The sequence below is a fragment of the Halichoerus grypus genome, chromosome 6, assembly GCF_964656455.1.
Source record: "Halichoerus grypus chromosome 6, mHalGry1.hap1.1, whole genome shotgun sequence".
In the NCBI taxonomy this organism is placed as follows: Eukaryota; Metazoa; Chordata; class Mammalia; order Carnivora; family Phocidae; genus Halichoerus; species Halichoerus grypus.
This window is the reverse complement of record NC_135717.1, coordinates 170,621,335-170,638,729: the sequence shown is the minus strand read 5'-3', so window position 1 is coordinate 170,638,729 and position 17,395 is coordinate 170,621,335. Positions and strand designations below refer to the sequence as shown.

General features: G+C 43.7%; 1 protein-coding gene across 11 annotated transcripts in view; it reads right to left on the bottom strand.

Annotated features, from left to right (window-relative positions):
- TNRC6B (trinucleotide repeat containing adaptor 6B) overlaps positions 1 to 17,395 on the bottom strand; it is a 239,739-nt gene that overhangs the window by 44,201 nt on the left and 178,143 nt on the right. For all 11 annotated transcript variants that reach the window (XM_078076651.1, XM_078076652.1, XM_078076653.1 and 8 more), the window contains 3 exons: positions 16,383 to 16,404; positions 5,945 to 6,286; positions 559 to 2,898 (listed from right to left, as the gene is read on the bottom strand). In XM_078076651.1, coding sequence (XP_077932777.1) covers positions 559 to 2,898; positions 5,945 to 6,286; positions 16,383 to 16,404 — 2,704 coding nt within the window. The remainder of the gene's footprint in view (positions 1 to 558; positions 2,899 to 5,944; positions 6,287 to 16,382; positions 16,405 to 17,395) is intronic.

The following is a 17,395-nucleotide window of genomic DNA, read 5'->3' as shown; positions in this document are numbered from 1 at the left end:
TTCTTACATGAAGTACTCCACTTCCAGAGGTGATCATTAAAAGTCATCTGGAAAGTGACTGAAACCTTCCAGATCCCAGCTGCGCTACAGCATTGCAATGGCCCCTTCGAGAACACCACAGAATACTTCCCTTCGCTGGGGAAGGAGAAACACAGAGGATATGTCCACGGGTAGAGACTGAATGGAAATCAGGTCTATTTCTGCTACTATTTTAATTCTTCATTTTTAAATCTGGAGCATAGTTTGTTTAGCAAGATATGTTCTTTGGATTCTACAAGACCAATACAATTACAAAAAAAAACCCCAAAAAACCACAAACTTCGGGAGACTACCACAGGGATGCCATCTTATTCCTTTTGCCAAGAAAGAACATTAAAATGTACCACCAGCATCTGTTATCACTATCATTTTATAAAAAGAGAGCTTCTGTTAACAGTAGAGTAGGTTAATGTACAAAGATTTCCAGAACAAAGCCAAGTTGAATAAATGCAGCTTAATAAAAATGCCCTGGTTTAGGATTTTTCTTTATCAAACCCACAAGAAGCAGCCATTGCCTACCTGATGCTGATTTACTGGTCATGGGGGTAGGCAGGTTTGGTTCTCGAGGTGCTGGGCCCCCTTGGGAATTCTTATCCCACAGATTCACATTCTTGTAGTTGTAACTGTTGGGGTCTCCCCACGCCGAAGTGCCATCATCGATGTCCATTTTCCGACTAATTGACTGGGGGGATGGCTCTTCCCAACCGCTGGGTTCCTCATCCTTAGGGGTTACTGGCTGTGGCCCGCTGCTCCAGTTGGAATTGGAAGGTCGTCCGTTGCCTGGAGGTGGTGGGGGTGGGCCTCCCCAGGAACCAGAAGCCTCTGGCGGTGGTGGTTGTGGCTGCTGTGGCTGCTGCTGTTGGTGCTGTTTATTCCAGGAACTGGGCTGTCTGCCGGTCTCAGTCCACGCTGGTGACCTTTTGCAATCTTCCCACCCGCCTTTGGAAGCTAGGCTTGCATTCCCACTGTTCCCCCAAGTTCCAATTTCATTCTGCCCTCCTTCACCCCACCCAGACACAGGTTTACTTGCAGAACTTTCCCAACTGCTGTTTTTCGCTTGATCAACTTCCTCTCCCCAACCATTCTTCCCAGAAGTCCATCCTTGATTGGGCTGGCGTCCCCCTCCCCACCCCTGATCCTTGCTGGAGTTCTCATTCCAAGAGGAAGAAGTCTTTTCATCTGGTCGTGCGCCTCCCCAGTTGGAAGAGTTGTTCTTGTAGTCATTCCAGCCTCCTGTGTTCTTGGGGTCTTTCCACTCTGTAGAGGCTGAGAGCTCCCCCCATCCAGACTTCATTTGATTGCTTTGGCTGGGTGCGTCTCCCCAGCCCCCTGAGTTCTTGGTCTGTGTGGCAGCGCTCTCCCACCCCTCAGTTCCTTTGTCAGATTTCCCCTCAGGCCTTGGCACCTCTTCAATATCCCACACTGTGTCCTGCTTAATTTGAGTTTGGCCCCAGCCAGTGTTTGAGAGCACCCTGGGGTCCAAATCAGTTCGGCTCAAAAGAGTCTGTAAGACAGCCTGACAATCAGGATGTGTGGGCCGGTATGACCGACGGCCAGAATTATGACTGTCACTACTTCCTGCTTTGTGGTTGCTTCCAGTGCTTTGACCTCCAACTTCACTTCCTGTGGAGCTGGAAGATCTTCCCCAACAGGGAGCCTGGGCATTGCCTTGGTTTTCAGGGAGGGGGTGGCCCTTTTGATTGTCCCATGCTCCAGTGCTAGAATTTGGTTGGTTTGGACCACTCCATTCTCCAATTTTCAACTCATCAGACCCAGTCGGCTGTTTCCATTCTCCCTGAGAGACCCCAGATGTCATTTTGTTCCCTTCACCCCATTTGTTGTCATTAGAGTCCTGAGGGCCAAAGTTCCAGGACCCACCCGTAGACCTGTTATTGTCCCAAGAGTCATTTTTTGACCCAGATGATTTCTGAACAGAAGCTCCTTTCCAGGAGTCCTCTCTATCCTTTCCATTGTTCCCATTGTTTCCAGAATTGCTTTGTCCAGAGGCTGTGTCAGTTCCAGAAGGCCCCCTAGCTGCACCCCAAGATCCAACACTCCCAGTCTTTCGATCTCCAGTGCTTTGTGAAGGGGCATCAGTGCTCCTGGAGGCGTTCCCCAAGCCCATTCCAAAGGGCATTCCCTTATTCTCCATGGGGTTTGGTGAACTTAAGTTCAAGGAGTTAGTGTTTCCATTTTTTGGTCCATCAGTGTTATGAATTTGAGCCTGTTCTCTGCCAGAGACAACAAAATTAACACCCGCATTTTCCATCTTTGACTGCTGTTCCCTGGATGCCTGACCTACTGTGCTAACCTGTGCACTGGAATTACTAGTATCCGTTTCCAGTGCCCCTTTCCTAGAATTTCCTTCTTGGACCAGCGCTGGCCAGGCAGATGGGTTGCTATTTGGGTTAAAGTTGCTGAAGCCAGAGCCAGGTCCAATTCTATCCTGACCACTCACATTCCTCCAATTTCCTAGTCCATTGTTGCTCTCTGTAGTAGAGTTGGAAGATTGAACAGATTTAGTCTTAGGGTCAGATTTCCAGACCCCAAGATTACATTCGTTCCCAGAACTTGCAGACTGGCACTGGCTCCCTTTTCCTTTGTTACTAGTGGTGCTTCCTGGCAGAGTGCTCTTCTCAGAGCCAGGGTTCGAGGCACTGTTGTTATCGGTGGTGTTTTCGGAAGAAGACTCAGTGTCTTTGCTGGCAATACAAGGCCACTCTTCCATGTCAGACCCGTCTACAATCACCTTGTCCCGGATGTGAACTGGGTTGGGGGAGGCGCCGTTGTTGGAGGAGGCTCCCGGGCCCCAAGTGGGATTTGCATAATTTGAAGCAGCAGCACCTCCAAGGCTTGACTCTGGGAAAGAGATGATCGGATCAATCACAGCTACACACGCATGCGCTACTAACACCTCAAGCTCAAACTGCCCCTAAGGGAGCTCATCACGTTGCCCCACAAACTAACTTCTCTACCCAGCTGCCCTTCTTGGTTAACTGTGCCACACCTGCTCTAGTCATCTCTTCTCTCTCATTCCGCTGGGGTGGCGTACTGCTAAGTGTAAATCCACAACATTTCTCAAAGCTGTCCCCTTGTCATTCCTATTGACAGAGAAGGGCCTTCTTATATCTTGAGACAATGCAGTAACATGCTGAACCTGCTTTCTATTTCCAATATACTCTAAACATTCCTGGCTAGAGTAATTGTTCTGAAGCACCCCTTCAGTTAGATCACCGGTGTATGGGAAGCTTCCAACAGTTTCTTCGTGCACAAGAACAAAGCTAAACTTTGGCCTGGAGTTTGATCAAGATGCTGCACAACTGGGGCGCCCGGGTGGCTCAGTTGTTAGGCGTCTGCCTTCGGCTCAGGTCATGGTCCCGGGGTCCTGGGATCGAGCCCCGCATCGGGCTCCCTGCTCAGCGGGGAGCCTGCTTCTCCCTCTCCCACTCCCCCTGCTTATGTTCCCTCTCTCCTGTCTCTCTCTCTCTCTGTCAAATAAATAAATAAAATCTTTAAAAAAAAAAAAAAAAAGATGCTGCACAACCTGGGACCAACTGACTTTTCTAGTCTTTTTTTTTTTTTTTTTAAAGATTTTATTTATTTATTCATGAGAGACAGAGAGAGAGAGAGAGAGAAGCAGAGGGAGAAGCAGGCTCCCAAGGAGCAGGGAGCCCGATGCGGGACTCGATCCCAGGACCCTGGGATCATGACCTGAGCTGAAGGCAGACACTTAACCGTCTGAGCCACCCAGGCGCCCTGACTTTTCTAGTCTTATCTTGCACTACTTTCTACGTGGATGCCACACTCCTCGACAGTCCATGACTTGTGCCTTCTCGCCCTGGCACTATTCCACACTGGCAGCTACTGGCTTCCCTTCCTGGATTCATATACTGAAATTGGTCCATCTTTCTGGGCCTAGTTCAAGTGCCGTTTCTCTATGAGGGTTTTTTGTTTTGTTTTGTTTTTGTTTTTTTATTTTTTTAAGATTTTATTTATTTATTTGAGAGAGAGAGAATGAGAGAGAGCGAGTACATGAGAGGGGGGAGGGTCAGAGGGAGAAGCAGACTCCCCGCTGAGCAGGGAGCCCGATGCGGGACTCGATCCAGGGACTCCAGGATCATGACCTGAGCCGAAGGCAGTCGCCCAACCAACTGAGCCACCCAGGCGCCCCTGTTTTTGTTTTTTTAGTTCATCACCTGAAAATAACCCTTCCCTGTCTGGAGCCATTTTGCTCAGTGCTGTGGTACTGTGTTCACATCTACCTTCCCCCACATTAGCACCAGAGACTCCCCCAGGAGCTCCCCCTCTTAGGCAGAGACCCTATCTTGCTAATGTTTGAATTCCTCATAGTGGCCAGTGCGTGGCTGCTCAGTAAGCATCTGATGAATGATGAATGCCCACCCAGCTAGATGCTGGGGCAGACGAGCATGAATCAGTCTGTATGCCCAAGGAACTCAGTCTTATAAATTAGTCTGGCTCAGCACATATTTTGGTGGAATTTGTCATATTTAGTGGGAAGAAAAATGACATGTTTTAACCCAGTAATTTCTTCTAAACTTGTTTTAGTTATTTTAACCAAGAAGCTTTAAATCAATATAAGGTTGAAAAAATATTACATAGAGCCATGTTAATAGGAAAGCAGAGAATCTCCAGCTCTTGAGATTTAGGGGTCTCCTTGGTTTTAAGAATGCAAATGAGAGAGTACTCACACTGGACTCATGTCTACATCCAGGCTGGCAAGATTTGCCTGCAGAAACACCCGATGTGACCACCCCTCACATACTTCCTTTTGCAACTGCTTATGAGGGGCCACAAGAAGGAAGGGCCATAAGGCTTTTTCCTGCCTACTTTGGGCCTGACCTGACGGCCACCACAGAAAAGTCTGCATAAAGCTTGTGTAACCGTGAGGTTTCTTTCCATCTTTACTCTGCACAAGAGACAGTGATAGAATTTTCTAAGGCAATTCTATGTTCAAACTCAGAACTAGAATAAAGCATGCTCAGTTAACAATAACCAATTCATTGTTCTTGCCAAGGCTTGATGATGTTCAAGCTCTGAATTTTAGTATAGCCTCAAAAAACATTTTAAGAGCTAAGGGGAAATCTGTTAAAAGCTTTAAAAAAAGGGGGGGGGAGGTGATGTTTGGAGGTTCTTAGCTGTTAGCTGATTTAGTATTCATCTTTAAAAACTCTCAAAACTCGTAGAGCCTTTCTGCTGAAGATTCCTTATATCTACATCCAGTTTTGTTTTGTTTTATTTTTTTAAGTAGGCTCTGTACCCAGTGTGGGGCTCGAACTTACGACGCCAAGATCAAGAGTTGTACACTCTGCTGACTAAGCCAGCCAGGTGCCCCTACATACAGTTTTTAACAAAGCTCAAAATCCTCTGAAGAAACAATGATTTTAAAAATCTAATAAAAAACTATAGAATGATATTATTTGATATCTCCCCCCCGACCAAGATTCTACACAGTAATCTAAGAGACGGCTGTCTCTAGACCCGCAGCGTTCTGAGAGCATAAACACAGGCAGGTAAGCAGAACAAGCCTGTGCACTAGTCTCACCTCCAACCGCAGCCGGAGCACACGCTGGTGCTGACGGCTGGACCTAGGGAGGCTCGAGGTTATAATGTGCTTGTCTGAGACGGAGAAAAGGTCCCAAACGGCGATGACCAACAGCAGCCGCATTAGCCTCTCATGCCAAGAGCACACGCTGGACGCTAGCACCCAGTTCCAGAAGAGAGGTGCTGGTACGCGTTTCCTACCGGGATCCTCTCCCTGTCTTCTGAGTGACCCCGAGAGTCTAGCTAATGAAGGGTTTGGTGGTCTCTATACCGGGCAACACAGAAGAAGCGCTCGCTCTCTTCCAAGCTGCCGCGGAATCCACTCCCGACACGGATTCCTCACCTGGTGCAGTCCCACCGTCCCCCTGCAGCAGCGTTCCTGTCACTTGTGCGTTGTTTGAGTTTGCTCCAGGTGCTGTGGAGGGAGGAGGCCCTGCCCCACCCCCGAGGAGCATGCAGGACGGCGGAGGGGGCTGCCCACGTTTTAGTAACACTTTGTGGTCCTGCTGGCAACGGAATCGCGGCGGCACCTCCCGAGGCATGTAGCGGGCGGCGCTTGGCGGTTGTCCGTTCGGCACTGCCACCCTTTTGGCATTGTTGCCACCATTGACTGGTGGCGATGGAGAGCTGCCAATTGGGCTGGCGGCCGTTGGTTGGCTTAAACTTGGTTTCGTCACTTCGGGCACTGAAAGAGAGAGATTGGGAAACAGCCTTTGAAATCAAATACATTTTTCTAAAAGTTGTTTTTAAGAAAGCTTACATGAGACCAATTCCCATAAGACAACTCTTCTTCCATCCTACTGTGGATGGACGTGGTCCTTCTAAGCTCCCCTGCATCTTCAGTTTCCTGGAGGTATGGCAGAGGTGCGGAGTGATGGTGACGAGGGCTCAAAGACAGCCAGACCACAGAATTCCATTCCATTGATTAAGGGGGAGGGGAAGCAATCACCATCAACTCCCCTATATCCCTGAAGGGCTGCCCAGCAAGTCTGAGGGTACATATGGGCCCCAGGCAAAGCCCTTGGTAAAGGTTCAAGGCTCTCAACCGGATTGCCCTTGCCCTTTATCCACCTTCTTAAAGACCTACCTCGGAGAAACTTTTCTTGAAGTCCCTGGACTAGGTAGGCAAAGCACCTTCGTTTGTGCTCCTGGAACACACTGTCCATCTTTCTTTACCATGAATTGATCATATTATATTGAAATTCTCATTTACAAGCTCCTCACCCAAGAGTCCCTCAAGGGTAAGGACCCACCTTTCTTTCATCTTTTTTTCTTAGGGCCTGGCACAGAGTAGACCCCCATAGGAAACCTCAGCCCTGGAGAATTACAAAATCAACTAGGTTTTGGTTTTTACAGCTACCTGAACTCAAACACTCTTGCTTCGCACTCTGTGTAAATAATTAGAAACATTATGAACTCTTTTGCTCATGTCAAAAAAATTTTAAGGGTACCTTGTGTATTTATTCCAACTCTTTATTTAAAATAAAAATTTCAGGGGCACCTGGGTGGCTTAGTTGGTTTAGCATCTGACTCTTGATTTCAGCTCAGCTCATGATCTCAGAGTTGTGAGATCAAGTCCCGCATTGGGCTCCGCACTGGGCATGGAGACTAAGATTAAGATTACTTTCTCTCTCTCTCTCTCTCTCTCCCTCTGCCCCTCCTTTCTCTCTCTCTTGCTCTAATAAAGAAAAAAAAATGTAAAATGAAATAAAAATTTCAAATAAAGTTAAATAAAAATTTCAAAATGTAGGTATTTTTCCTACTTATCTTAAAGAATTTAATGTTTTACTTTTAAAAATGGCAAATAGGAAGTCTGAAACGTGCCGGATGACCGTAAAGATATACTCTCCAGGACCCTTTGGTTTTCCCCTCAACCCTACAGGGAATGTTCTTCTGCACCTCCTTTGCTTCATCCTACCAAAAGACTGCCACCCTTTCTAAGAAAATCTACCTGGCAAATAGAGGCTGGCAATGTTACAGAAACAACTATTGAGCCTGATAATTCAGATGATTCTGAGGCCCAAATCCCTGACATCCAGAGGAATGTTTGGGCCAGCTCTGGTGGCAGTGCTGCTCTGACTGCTGAAATGATGCTAGGCCAGCATGTTGCTCGTTGAACTGGCTCCTTTATGGAGAGAGAGACATCATCAGAAATCAGGGGGCCCAATCTACTCCCACTGGACATTGATGAGCATTGTGAATAACAAGAACAAAGAGTAGGAGCCTGAAGTCACTTCAAGGCAACCCCTGGTCTAATCTTAGCCAATCATGAGGCAGTCCTGCGTCTCCCAGTAAGGAAGGGAGGTCAGAGGATCTACAACCTCTGAGTAGGATAAACCTATCTCTTGAGAAAATAAGTTGGTCATTGTCTGATATTATCAGTATATAGGCTCTGCATGACCTATAACAGCCGATAGATAAAAATAACTGATAAATGAAGATGAATTATTCAGTGATTCATTTTTTATCTGTGCCCGTAAGATTCCCATAGCAGATGGCATTCCCAATCCCCTTTCCTCTTATTATGAGAATAAACAAGAAGCTGGCAAGGGCTGGGAGGAGTCTTCCCAATTGGTTTTTAGGATGGAAGGAGCTATGCTTCTGTGAGGCTGCCTTGACTCATTTCCCTAAAATAGAGTAAGACATAGTACGAGCATCCTACAGCACTGAGCTCTGAACATCAGTTCGACTAACTTTACAACATTCACAGCACAACCAAAGAAACTTGGTGGGTATCCTATATTGTGTAAGATTCCTTACAAAAGTGCCTCAGAGCATTTTCCCACCACGTCAGAGATAAAAGGGATCGTAAATAATAAAGTCATTATGAAATCAGACCACCTTTCAACCACTTTCCTTCCAATATGGTGCTCTATTCTGGGAGATTCGTCATTCAAAACTCCAGGACACAGAAAAAGCCTGAGGTACATGTTAGGAGAAACTATGTTTTAGAACTTGAATGAAATCTTACTCGATTTTTTTCTTACACCTTTCTGTGATTTCAAGAATTTTAAGCATTCAAAGGCAAATCAGAACTCTAGACACTGGGTACCTGGGTGGCTCAGTCAGTTGAGTGTCTGCCTTTGGCTTGAGTCATGATTCCAAGGTCCTGGGATTGAGTCCCACGTTGGGCTCCCTGCTCAGCAGGGAGTCTGCTTCTCCCTCTCCCTCTGCCCCTCCCCACTGCTTGTGCACTCTCTCTCTCAAATAAATAAATAAAATCTTAAAAAAAAAAAAAGAACTCTAGACACTAACTGGAGAGCAATGTGGCTGTTAGGCAGGACATCTGATCCAACCTGCTTCCCGAAGTCCAAACTTGAGACTCCCAGAGTCAGTGCGTGCCTCACAGCATGCTCCAGAACGTCAGGTGCTAACAGAGGAGAGGGGAATTAAGATAGAGTAGGAATTACTTTTACCCTCTCATTTCTATTCTGCACCTTAATGATTTGTAGGGCAAATCTTTCTAAAAATGAGCTGCTCAAAATGAGGGCATATTTCCTTATTTTCCATAGAAAAGGTCTGTGGCTTAAACATGACCTCTGTATCAAAGGGAAATACAGACATTGTGAAAAATGCTGGGTATCCGATTTTCTAATTTCCTTTCATTGACTTCCAGGAACTAATGACTGAATCTTTTTCCTTTCCCCATCACCATTATTCTCATCTTATAGTTTGAACTTCTAAATTACCTCTATTTCTGAAAATCTTCAATAAAATGCTACTTTTGCAGATATAAGTATTTTTTTTTTTTAGAAATATTTATTTATTGGGGCGCCTGGGTGGCTCAGTCGTTAAGCGTCTGCCTTCGGATCAGGTCATGATCTTGGGGTCCTGGGATTGAGCCCCGCATCGGGCTCCCCGCTCCACGGGAAGCCTGCTTCTCCTTCTCCTACTCCCCCTGCTTGTGTTCCCTCTCTCGCTGTGTCTCTGTCAAATAAATAAATAAAATCTTAAAAAAAAAAAGAAAAGAAATATTTATTTATTTGTGAGAGAGAGAGAGAGCATGCACGAGCTGGGGGGGGGAGGGGCAGAGGGAGAAGCAGGCTCCCCGCTGAGCAGGGAGCCTGACTTTGGGCTAGATCCCAGGACCATGAGATCATGAGCTGAGCCAAAGTCAGATGCTTAATGGACTGAGCCACCCAGGCACCCCTCAGATGAAAGTATTCTTTAAGAAAACCCTCAAACAGGCAGGACCAATACAAACTACTATTTTCTTTTTTTTTTTTTTTTTTTTAAAGATTTTATTTATTTGACAGAGCGAGATACACAGCGAGAGAGAGAACACAAGCAGGGGAGTGGGAGAGGGAGAAGCAGGCTTCCCGCTGAGCAGGGAGCCCGATGCGGGGCTCGATCCCAGGACCCTGGGATCATGACCTGAGCCGAAGGCAGACGCTTAACGACTGAGCCACCCAGGCGCCACCACAAACTACTATTTTCTTTAAATATCTTGATAGTACGAACATTAAAAAAAACTTCTAGAAATGTTTTAAAAGTAGTTAAAATACATAAAAAAGACACTGTTTTCGGCTGAAAATCTCTTGGTGAGTAATCATCAGTTACAATGCAATACCAAAAACTCTCAAAGACTGGGAACACACAGACAGTGGCCACCATGCACTGAAGAACTCTCAGTACCCTCTAAGCTCTGTCTCCATTTCTTTACCTTCTACTCACTTCTCAAACTCAATGCACCCTGGCTTCTGCCCTGAACATCGCCCTGGAAACCCGTCTCCTCATCCAACAACTAGTGATCTTCATTGCCAGTCTAATGGACACTCATCGCATCCTTCCTTCTTTGACTTTTCTGCAACTTCTGACACTACTGGCCATTTCCTCCCTGTTTCCGTGAGAGCTGCTGAGACCCACACCGGCCAGCTCTTCAGCTCTTCCTTTCTCTCTTCCTTTGTGGGTTCTCATACTCTCGGTCAGGGGTCAGCAAACGTTTTCTGTAATGGGCCAGACAGTAAATATTTTAGGCTTTTGCTGGCCCTACAGTCTTTGTCATGATGACTCCACTGTTCACATGTAGGCAAAAGCAGCCACATACAATGTATAAACGAATGAGTGTGGCTGTGTTCCATACAACTTCACTTACTGCACTAAAATATAAATTTCATATCATTTTCACCGTCAGAAAATAGTTTTTATATTTTTTTCTAACCATTGAAAAAAATGTAAACAGACATTCCTAGCTCATGGGCAGTACAAAACCAGGAGGCGAGTCAGATTTGCCCGGAGGGTTATAGCTGGCTACCCCTAATCAGAGTCGTAAGATGGCAGTTGAATTTGGTCATGAGTTGTGTCTTTTTTATTAAAGATTTTATTTATTTATTTATTTGAGAGAGAGCACAAGCAGGGGGAGTAGCAGAGGGAGAGGGAGAAGCAGATTCCCCACTGGGCAGGGAGCCTGATGCGGACTCAATCCCAGGGCCCTGGGATCATGACCCGAGCGGAAGGCAGATGCTTAATTGACTGAGCCACCCAGGCGCCCATGAGTTGTGTCTTTAAAAAAAAAAAAAACCTGAACATGAACGTGGGGCCCACATTCTTCCCACATTTAAGTTACTTGAGTACAAGTTCCCCCATGTTCACACTTTAACATTTATATGCAAGTGTTTCCCAAATCACTACCTCCAACTCAGACCTCTTTCACCCTTCTCTTCAGCCCTCCAACTTGTTCCCCAGCTCCCATTATCTCTTAGATCAAGGAATAGAGTCATCACCCAACCATCTTCTCAAGGAGGGAAACCGGAAGGTGTCTCAGACTTTGCTCTTTCCCTGCATATCGTTATCCGATCATCATTATATCCCAACGAACCAAAGCATCTCTCCGATGCCTTCCTTCCTCCACCACCACCACTGTTTCTAACCAGGCTCAAGTCCTCATTACCTCCCACCTGGACTTTTCTATGCCCATCTATCTGAACCATATGTCATTATACCTCACATTCATTCACTCTCCAGAGGTAGCCAGTTCCATCTCTGAACAAATGGCTCCCACCAGTGTTAGAATACACAGGTGTTTCCACAAGGCGTGACGCATACTGTAAGTAGTTTAGTTTGTAAACTACTTACTTGGGTGGGAAAATCCACTTCAAATCTTAATAAACTAAGTAGACTCAAGGTTATCCCAACCACCAACATGCATTTACTAAATATGCCTTCTGGGGTAGACTCAGAAGACAGAGTTGTGGCCAATGGACCACAATGGTCTGTCATCCCAGGTATGCTGATGGGAAGGTGCTGTCCCTCAGCTGTGTCCCAGGTGGGGTAAAGGTCATGAACTGCTACTGTGGATGACAGTATCTAAAAATTGCAACTTATCTTGAGCTGGAAGCTTTTCCCCGTTGCTTTGCCTCTCACCATCAGTACTTTTGCTATGAGAATAAGTCTCACTGAACAAAACACCTGACAGACATTTACCAGGAGACGCTAAGTGTCAGACGCCAGAACCCCTCACATCTCTGGAGACCGTTACCTGAGCTTCCTCAGGTGGGAAGCCTTCCACTGAGGGCTAAGCATCTTCATGTGTTTAACCCTTCTGAAGGCGACACGGGCTCAAATTCATTGACCAATCTGGCCCAAACCCCACAGGCTCCACAGAAGTTCATTTCTGTCTCTACCCAGTGTGGTACCTATTATAGGAATTGCAAATGCCTTCCTAGATACTGTATTTCTACAAATGGCACTTAAGGTCATGTCAGTCATTTTTTTTCCCCAAGATTTTATTTGAGAGAGAGAAAGAGAGAGAGAGAGTGTATGCACAAGTCGGGGCAGGGGCAGAGGCAGAGGAAGAGGGAGAATCTCAAGAAGATTCTGCGCTGAACACGGAGCCCAACATGGGACTGGATCTCACGACCCTAAGATCATGACCTGGGTCAAACCAAGAGACAGAGGCTTAACCGACTGAGCCACCAGACATCCCAGGTCATGTCAGTTTCTATAAATCAGTCATTTCATACTGATAACTACACCATCAAGCCAACCATGACCTTAACATCTTTTTAACAAGGCAAAATTGCTATGTCCAAACTCCTCCATTGCACAGTCTTTTTAGTCCTGATCTTTTTTTCCTCCTTTTCTTTCTTTTTTTTAAAGTAGGCTATAGGCCCAGTGTGGAGCCCAATGCAGGGCTTGAAGTCATGACCCTGAGATCCAGACGTGAGCTGAGATCAAGAGTCGGACGCTTTTTTTTTTCTTTTTTAATGTTACCAAGAGACTAGATTTTAATTGTTTCCACCATAAAAAAGAAATGACAGTTAGGTAATGTGATGTGATGTGGTAGCTAATGTTATTGTGGTAATCATATTGCAATATATGAATGTATCAAATCAAAACACTGTACACCTTAAACTTACACAATTGACACTCATGTCAATTATATCTCAATATAAGTAAATTAAAAAAGAAGAAAATTAATTACAAGCAAAAGAAAAAAGAAAAGAAAAACTTTGTCAGCTTTTCCAGATATTTTGCTATAGGGTTCAGAATTTTTTTTTTTTAAAGATTTTATTTATTTATTTGAGAGAGAGCGAGTGAGGGAGAGAGCATGTGCTGGGGGAGAGGCAGATGGAGAGGGAGAGGTGGACTCCCCGATGAGCAGGGAGTCTGACCTGGGGCTCAATCCCAGGACCCTGGGATCATGACCTGAGCCGAAGGCAGACACTTATCCAACCAAGCCACCCAGGCGCCCCTAGGGTTCAAAATTTCTTATCTTTTAAAACTCTCTAAGCAAATATTCCTCTTTTTATCTGGAATTTTTCTCCTTCTCAAAATAACCACCAGAGTTCTCATCAGATAATTCTTCCTTAGTCTTCTATAGACTTATTTGTGATAGGCAACATTTGTCTTCTTAGATGAATAAAACAAATTGAGACATGTCATTACTCCACTACATTTTTTAAAAGAATGAAATCTATTTTCTCTTTTTGATTTTTACACGATAGGCAACTGTTAATATTCTAAGGATAATACTTACTACTTAAAAAATAAAACACTGTCAAAATAATGAAGACAATTTAGAGATCTCTTTCCACAGGATATTGCAGAACAAAAACAAACAACCAAACAGATTTTTATAAAAGAAGATAGGACGTGAAATGATGAAGATAATCCCAGGGTCTTAAAAAACACAAGGTTGGAGAGGAGGGAAGAGTCGGGACGCTTAACCGACTAGCCACCCAGGCACGCCTTTTTCGTCCTGACCTTACCCTTCATCCTGTTATATCTGGTCTATTACATCAATCCCACAGACTCTTTCGATTCTAAGTCCAATATCCAATGAAGTGCGACATCAGCTTCTACCTTAAGTGCTTCATATTGTCTGCTACTGGGCCGCAGGCCCGCCTCTAGGCCATGTCTTCACAGAACCTCCACCTGAAATCTTACCCTGTTCTCCAGAATTCTTTTTTTTTAAATAATGGAAGATAAAGACAGAACATATAAATCAATCTATTTTTTTTTTCTGAAATACAGATAAATCTTACTTCAGTCCTCTGTACAAACGGAGACTTGGCACCAACAGACTTTTTTCTTATAGGGTCTATTGGGAACAGAGAGGCAGAGTTATGGGGAGACTGCCTAAGGAAGGCACCATCTTTGGAAGAGGAACAGGACCCAGAAACATCAGCTGAGGGAAGAGAAGAAAGGGATTTAGAGTGCCCAGACAGGCTCTTGGGAACAAAGATAAAAATGTGGCCGTAAAGTGGGGCAAAAACCCAGAAAGATCAGGCCCAGTGCTAGGCCCTGTCTTCATATAACCTCTACTTGAAATCCTGCTATATTATCTCCAGAATTCTCATTTTTCCTCTCCCTCTACTTATGGTCTAACCTACTCCAGAGATAATTCTTATTTTTACTTCTATTTTCTCCCTGGTTCTACTAAGTAAATTCCTTAGGAGACCTGAAACAGGCTTTCAGCTCACTTTAGGATTATTTTAATTTTTGACGGGGGTGGAGTTAGGAAGAGTTTGGAAACTGTGGGGCTGTATTCCATTTTATGGTAGGTGAGAGAAAAACCCTAATTGGAAAGAAAATTCAGTAGTAAGTAGAAAAGAAAGTTTGATTTTTAAGATTTTGGCAGAGGGAAAAAGGAATGTGTTTCTGAGAACAGACCTAGCACACACACAAAAAAATCTAAGAAAGAATGCCTTAATGGATTTTCGATTTTCCAATAGAAACACCACTCACCATACAGAGCAGCTTGTTTCCACAGCTCAGTTGGTACTTGGCTTCATGAGCATTAGAGTTGTGGCCAGGCCCAGGAACCTAACCACCATGTTTCAACAACCACAGAGCCTGGATTTTCCAGGAAAATGCCAATATTCTCATCTGTTGTCCTGATAAATCATCAGAAAGTCCTATAAACATAAATACTATGTGCCCAAATCCTTTCCTAGATAGTATGTTGGTTTAGAAAATATGGACACTGTACTACTATCAATAACTCTATTTTTATGGTAAAGTATAACTTCTATTTCAAACATATAATTTATAAAGATACTTCCAAATAAAGCCCACTTTTGGGTTGGTACTGGCTGAAAGTACAAGGGGAGAACACTATTCTAATTAAGATACTTATAACTAATAATGGCTCTTATCAGTTAATTTTATAAATCACTACAAGGTCCCAGGCTACATTCTCCCTTGAAATGCATTTTGATTAGAAATATATTGCAGTAATGTCTAGTCATCTAAGAATCTGTTTTCCAGAACTAAGTTTCCTTAAAAACTAACACTGTCTTTATTAGTTTTCCATCACTGTATGACATGCTTTGCCCTGGTAGTCCAACAAAAGAAAACAAAACGAAGAAGAAACCAATCATTAGAGAGCCTCCCATCACATCTTGGCCTATCCATTCATCCACCTGGACCTTCCTCCAAGTTATCACAGTCCTAATGTGATTCCTTTCATCGGGGCAGTGGTTCTCAACCTGGTGTCACCTACAGAGCTTCTCAAAATACATCTACTAGGGCTGTGGCCTGAGACCATGAAGGTGTGGGAAGAGGTCCATGTTTATGTATTTTGAAAAGTCTATGCAAATGATTTTAATGCATACCCTAGTTGAGAACCATGTATTTAAATGGGCAAGGATAGGGGCTAGAACACTGGTCTCAAGGAATGAAGTCTACCATTCTGAAGGGGAACTGACCAAAAGTGTGGCCATCACCAGACTGCATAATCAAAACTGCACCAGATTATGCACAAGACTGCATAATCAAAATTAACAGAAGAGAGAGAGATCTGAAAGCATATAGACCATTAGGTTGGGGATGACTTGAAGGACATATGCTTCTGTTTACAACACATCACTATTTTGTAACAGAGTTAAAATGTATTATTTTTTTGAAAAAGCACATTCCAGGCTCTAGCTCAGAGGACCACGTGACCATCCTAGACATAACACTCCCTTTCAGACACAATGCATGTCGTGGATCAAGATGGTTAACAATCCTCTGCAGTTCCCATCTATAAATTAGGGGCTAAAGTTTTTGTTACTGTTTTGAAAAGGTTCAGTTCAAAATCACAACCCATATACTTTCAAAACAAGGTATTACTTTTTCTAATCTCTTTTGCCTTCTAAAAAATTTAAGGCCAACTAGAAACACTACTACAAGTACTTTTAATTTGTCATTACTGCTCTTCAGTGGCTGCAAACAACCAACTTAATTACTTTGCACCCACTCTCACTAATCAAGTGAATTGGAGGCTGAGTCAGCAAGGGTGCAAAATCTAAACACAGAAGGTTCCAAAGACTGAAAAAAGAAAAAAAAAATCTTACCTTTGGTTTTTTGTTCCGTGACCTGAAAAATAAATTAACAGACATAAGGCAATGAGATTTGCTTTCCAGTTCGGTATTATAAAACTACTGTAATTCTAAGGACTTAAGTAATTCAAGCTATCAGACACGCAGACGTAGTTCAGATCCAGAAAAAAAGCTTGAGAGCTCAGACATCCTTCTATAAAGACAATGGCCATATGTCCAGTTATAACTTACATGATCACTATTATGGATACTAAAAATTAAAACAAAAAGCATTCCACTCTTACTAAATGATGAAGTACCTATACCAGGAATGCTGTTTGTCATTTGATGCTATGACTAGAGAAAAGCAAATGGATGGAGCCTAGAAACTAAATTAGCCATAGAGACAAAAAGATCACCCTATGAGTAGGGACTCAAACACTCAATTTCAAATCTAGAAAGCAAAAGTTCAGGGGCCCATCATCAGAGGTATCAGGCCATGGCAGAAAGGCAGGATTTAAAACCAAGCCATGCCACTTCCTGGCTGTGTGATCTCAGTTTTCTATTTATCTGTTGAATGGAGATTAGTAATAAGAGTATCTCGGTACAAAGGGTTGTTATAAGGATTAAATCAGATTATCCTATGCCAATGCTCAATAAATGTTTGTTGTTTTTAATCAAAGTTCACATAAAACAGTATGAAATACAGCAATGAGTGAAACGTGTAAATATTGAACAAATAAAGATTGCTTTGTTGAAAGTATTTCTTTACATAGTAGCTAATACATCTATGGAAGTGATTAACCTAGAAGGTTGGACAGGCTGAATGTAATAATGGGTTTTTAGAGAGTTTGGAAATGATGATTAGGAGCCACATGGAAAACTGCTTCTGCTATTAAGAGAGGAAAATAAAGGAGGGCACCTAATTATACATGCCCTATAATACTAAAAAACCACAAAAGGCCATGCATAAGAAAAACATCCAAAAGGAAATTCTAGAATTACAGAATTCTAATAGGCTTATATTATTTTCATTATTATTATTGAGA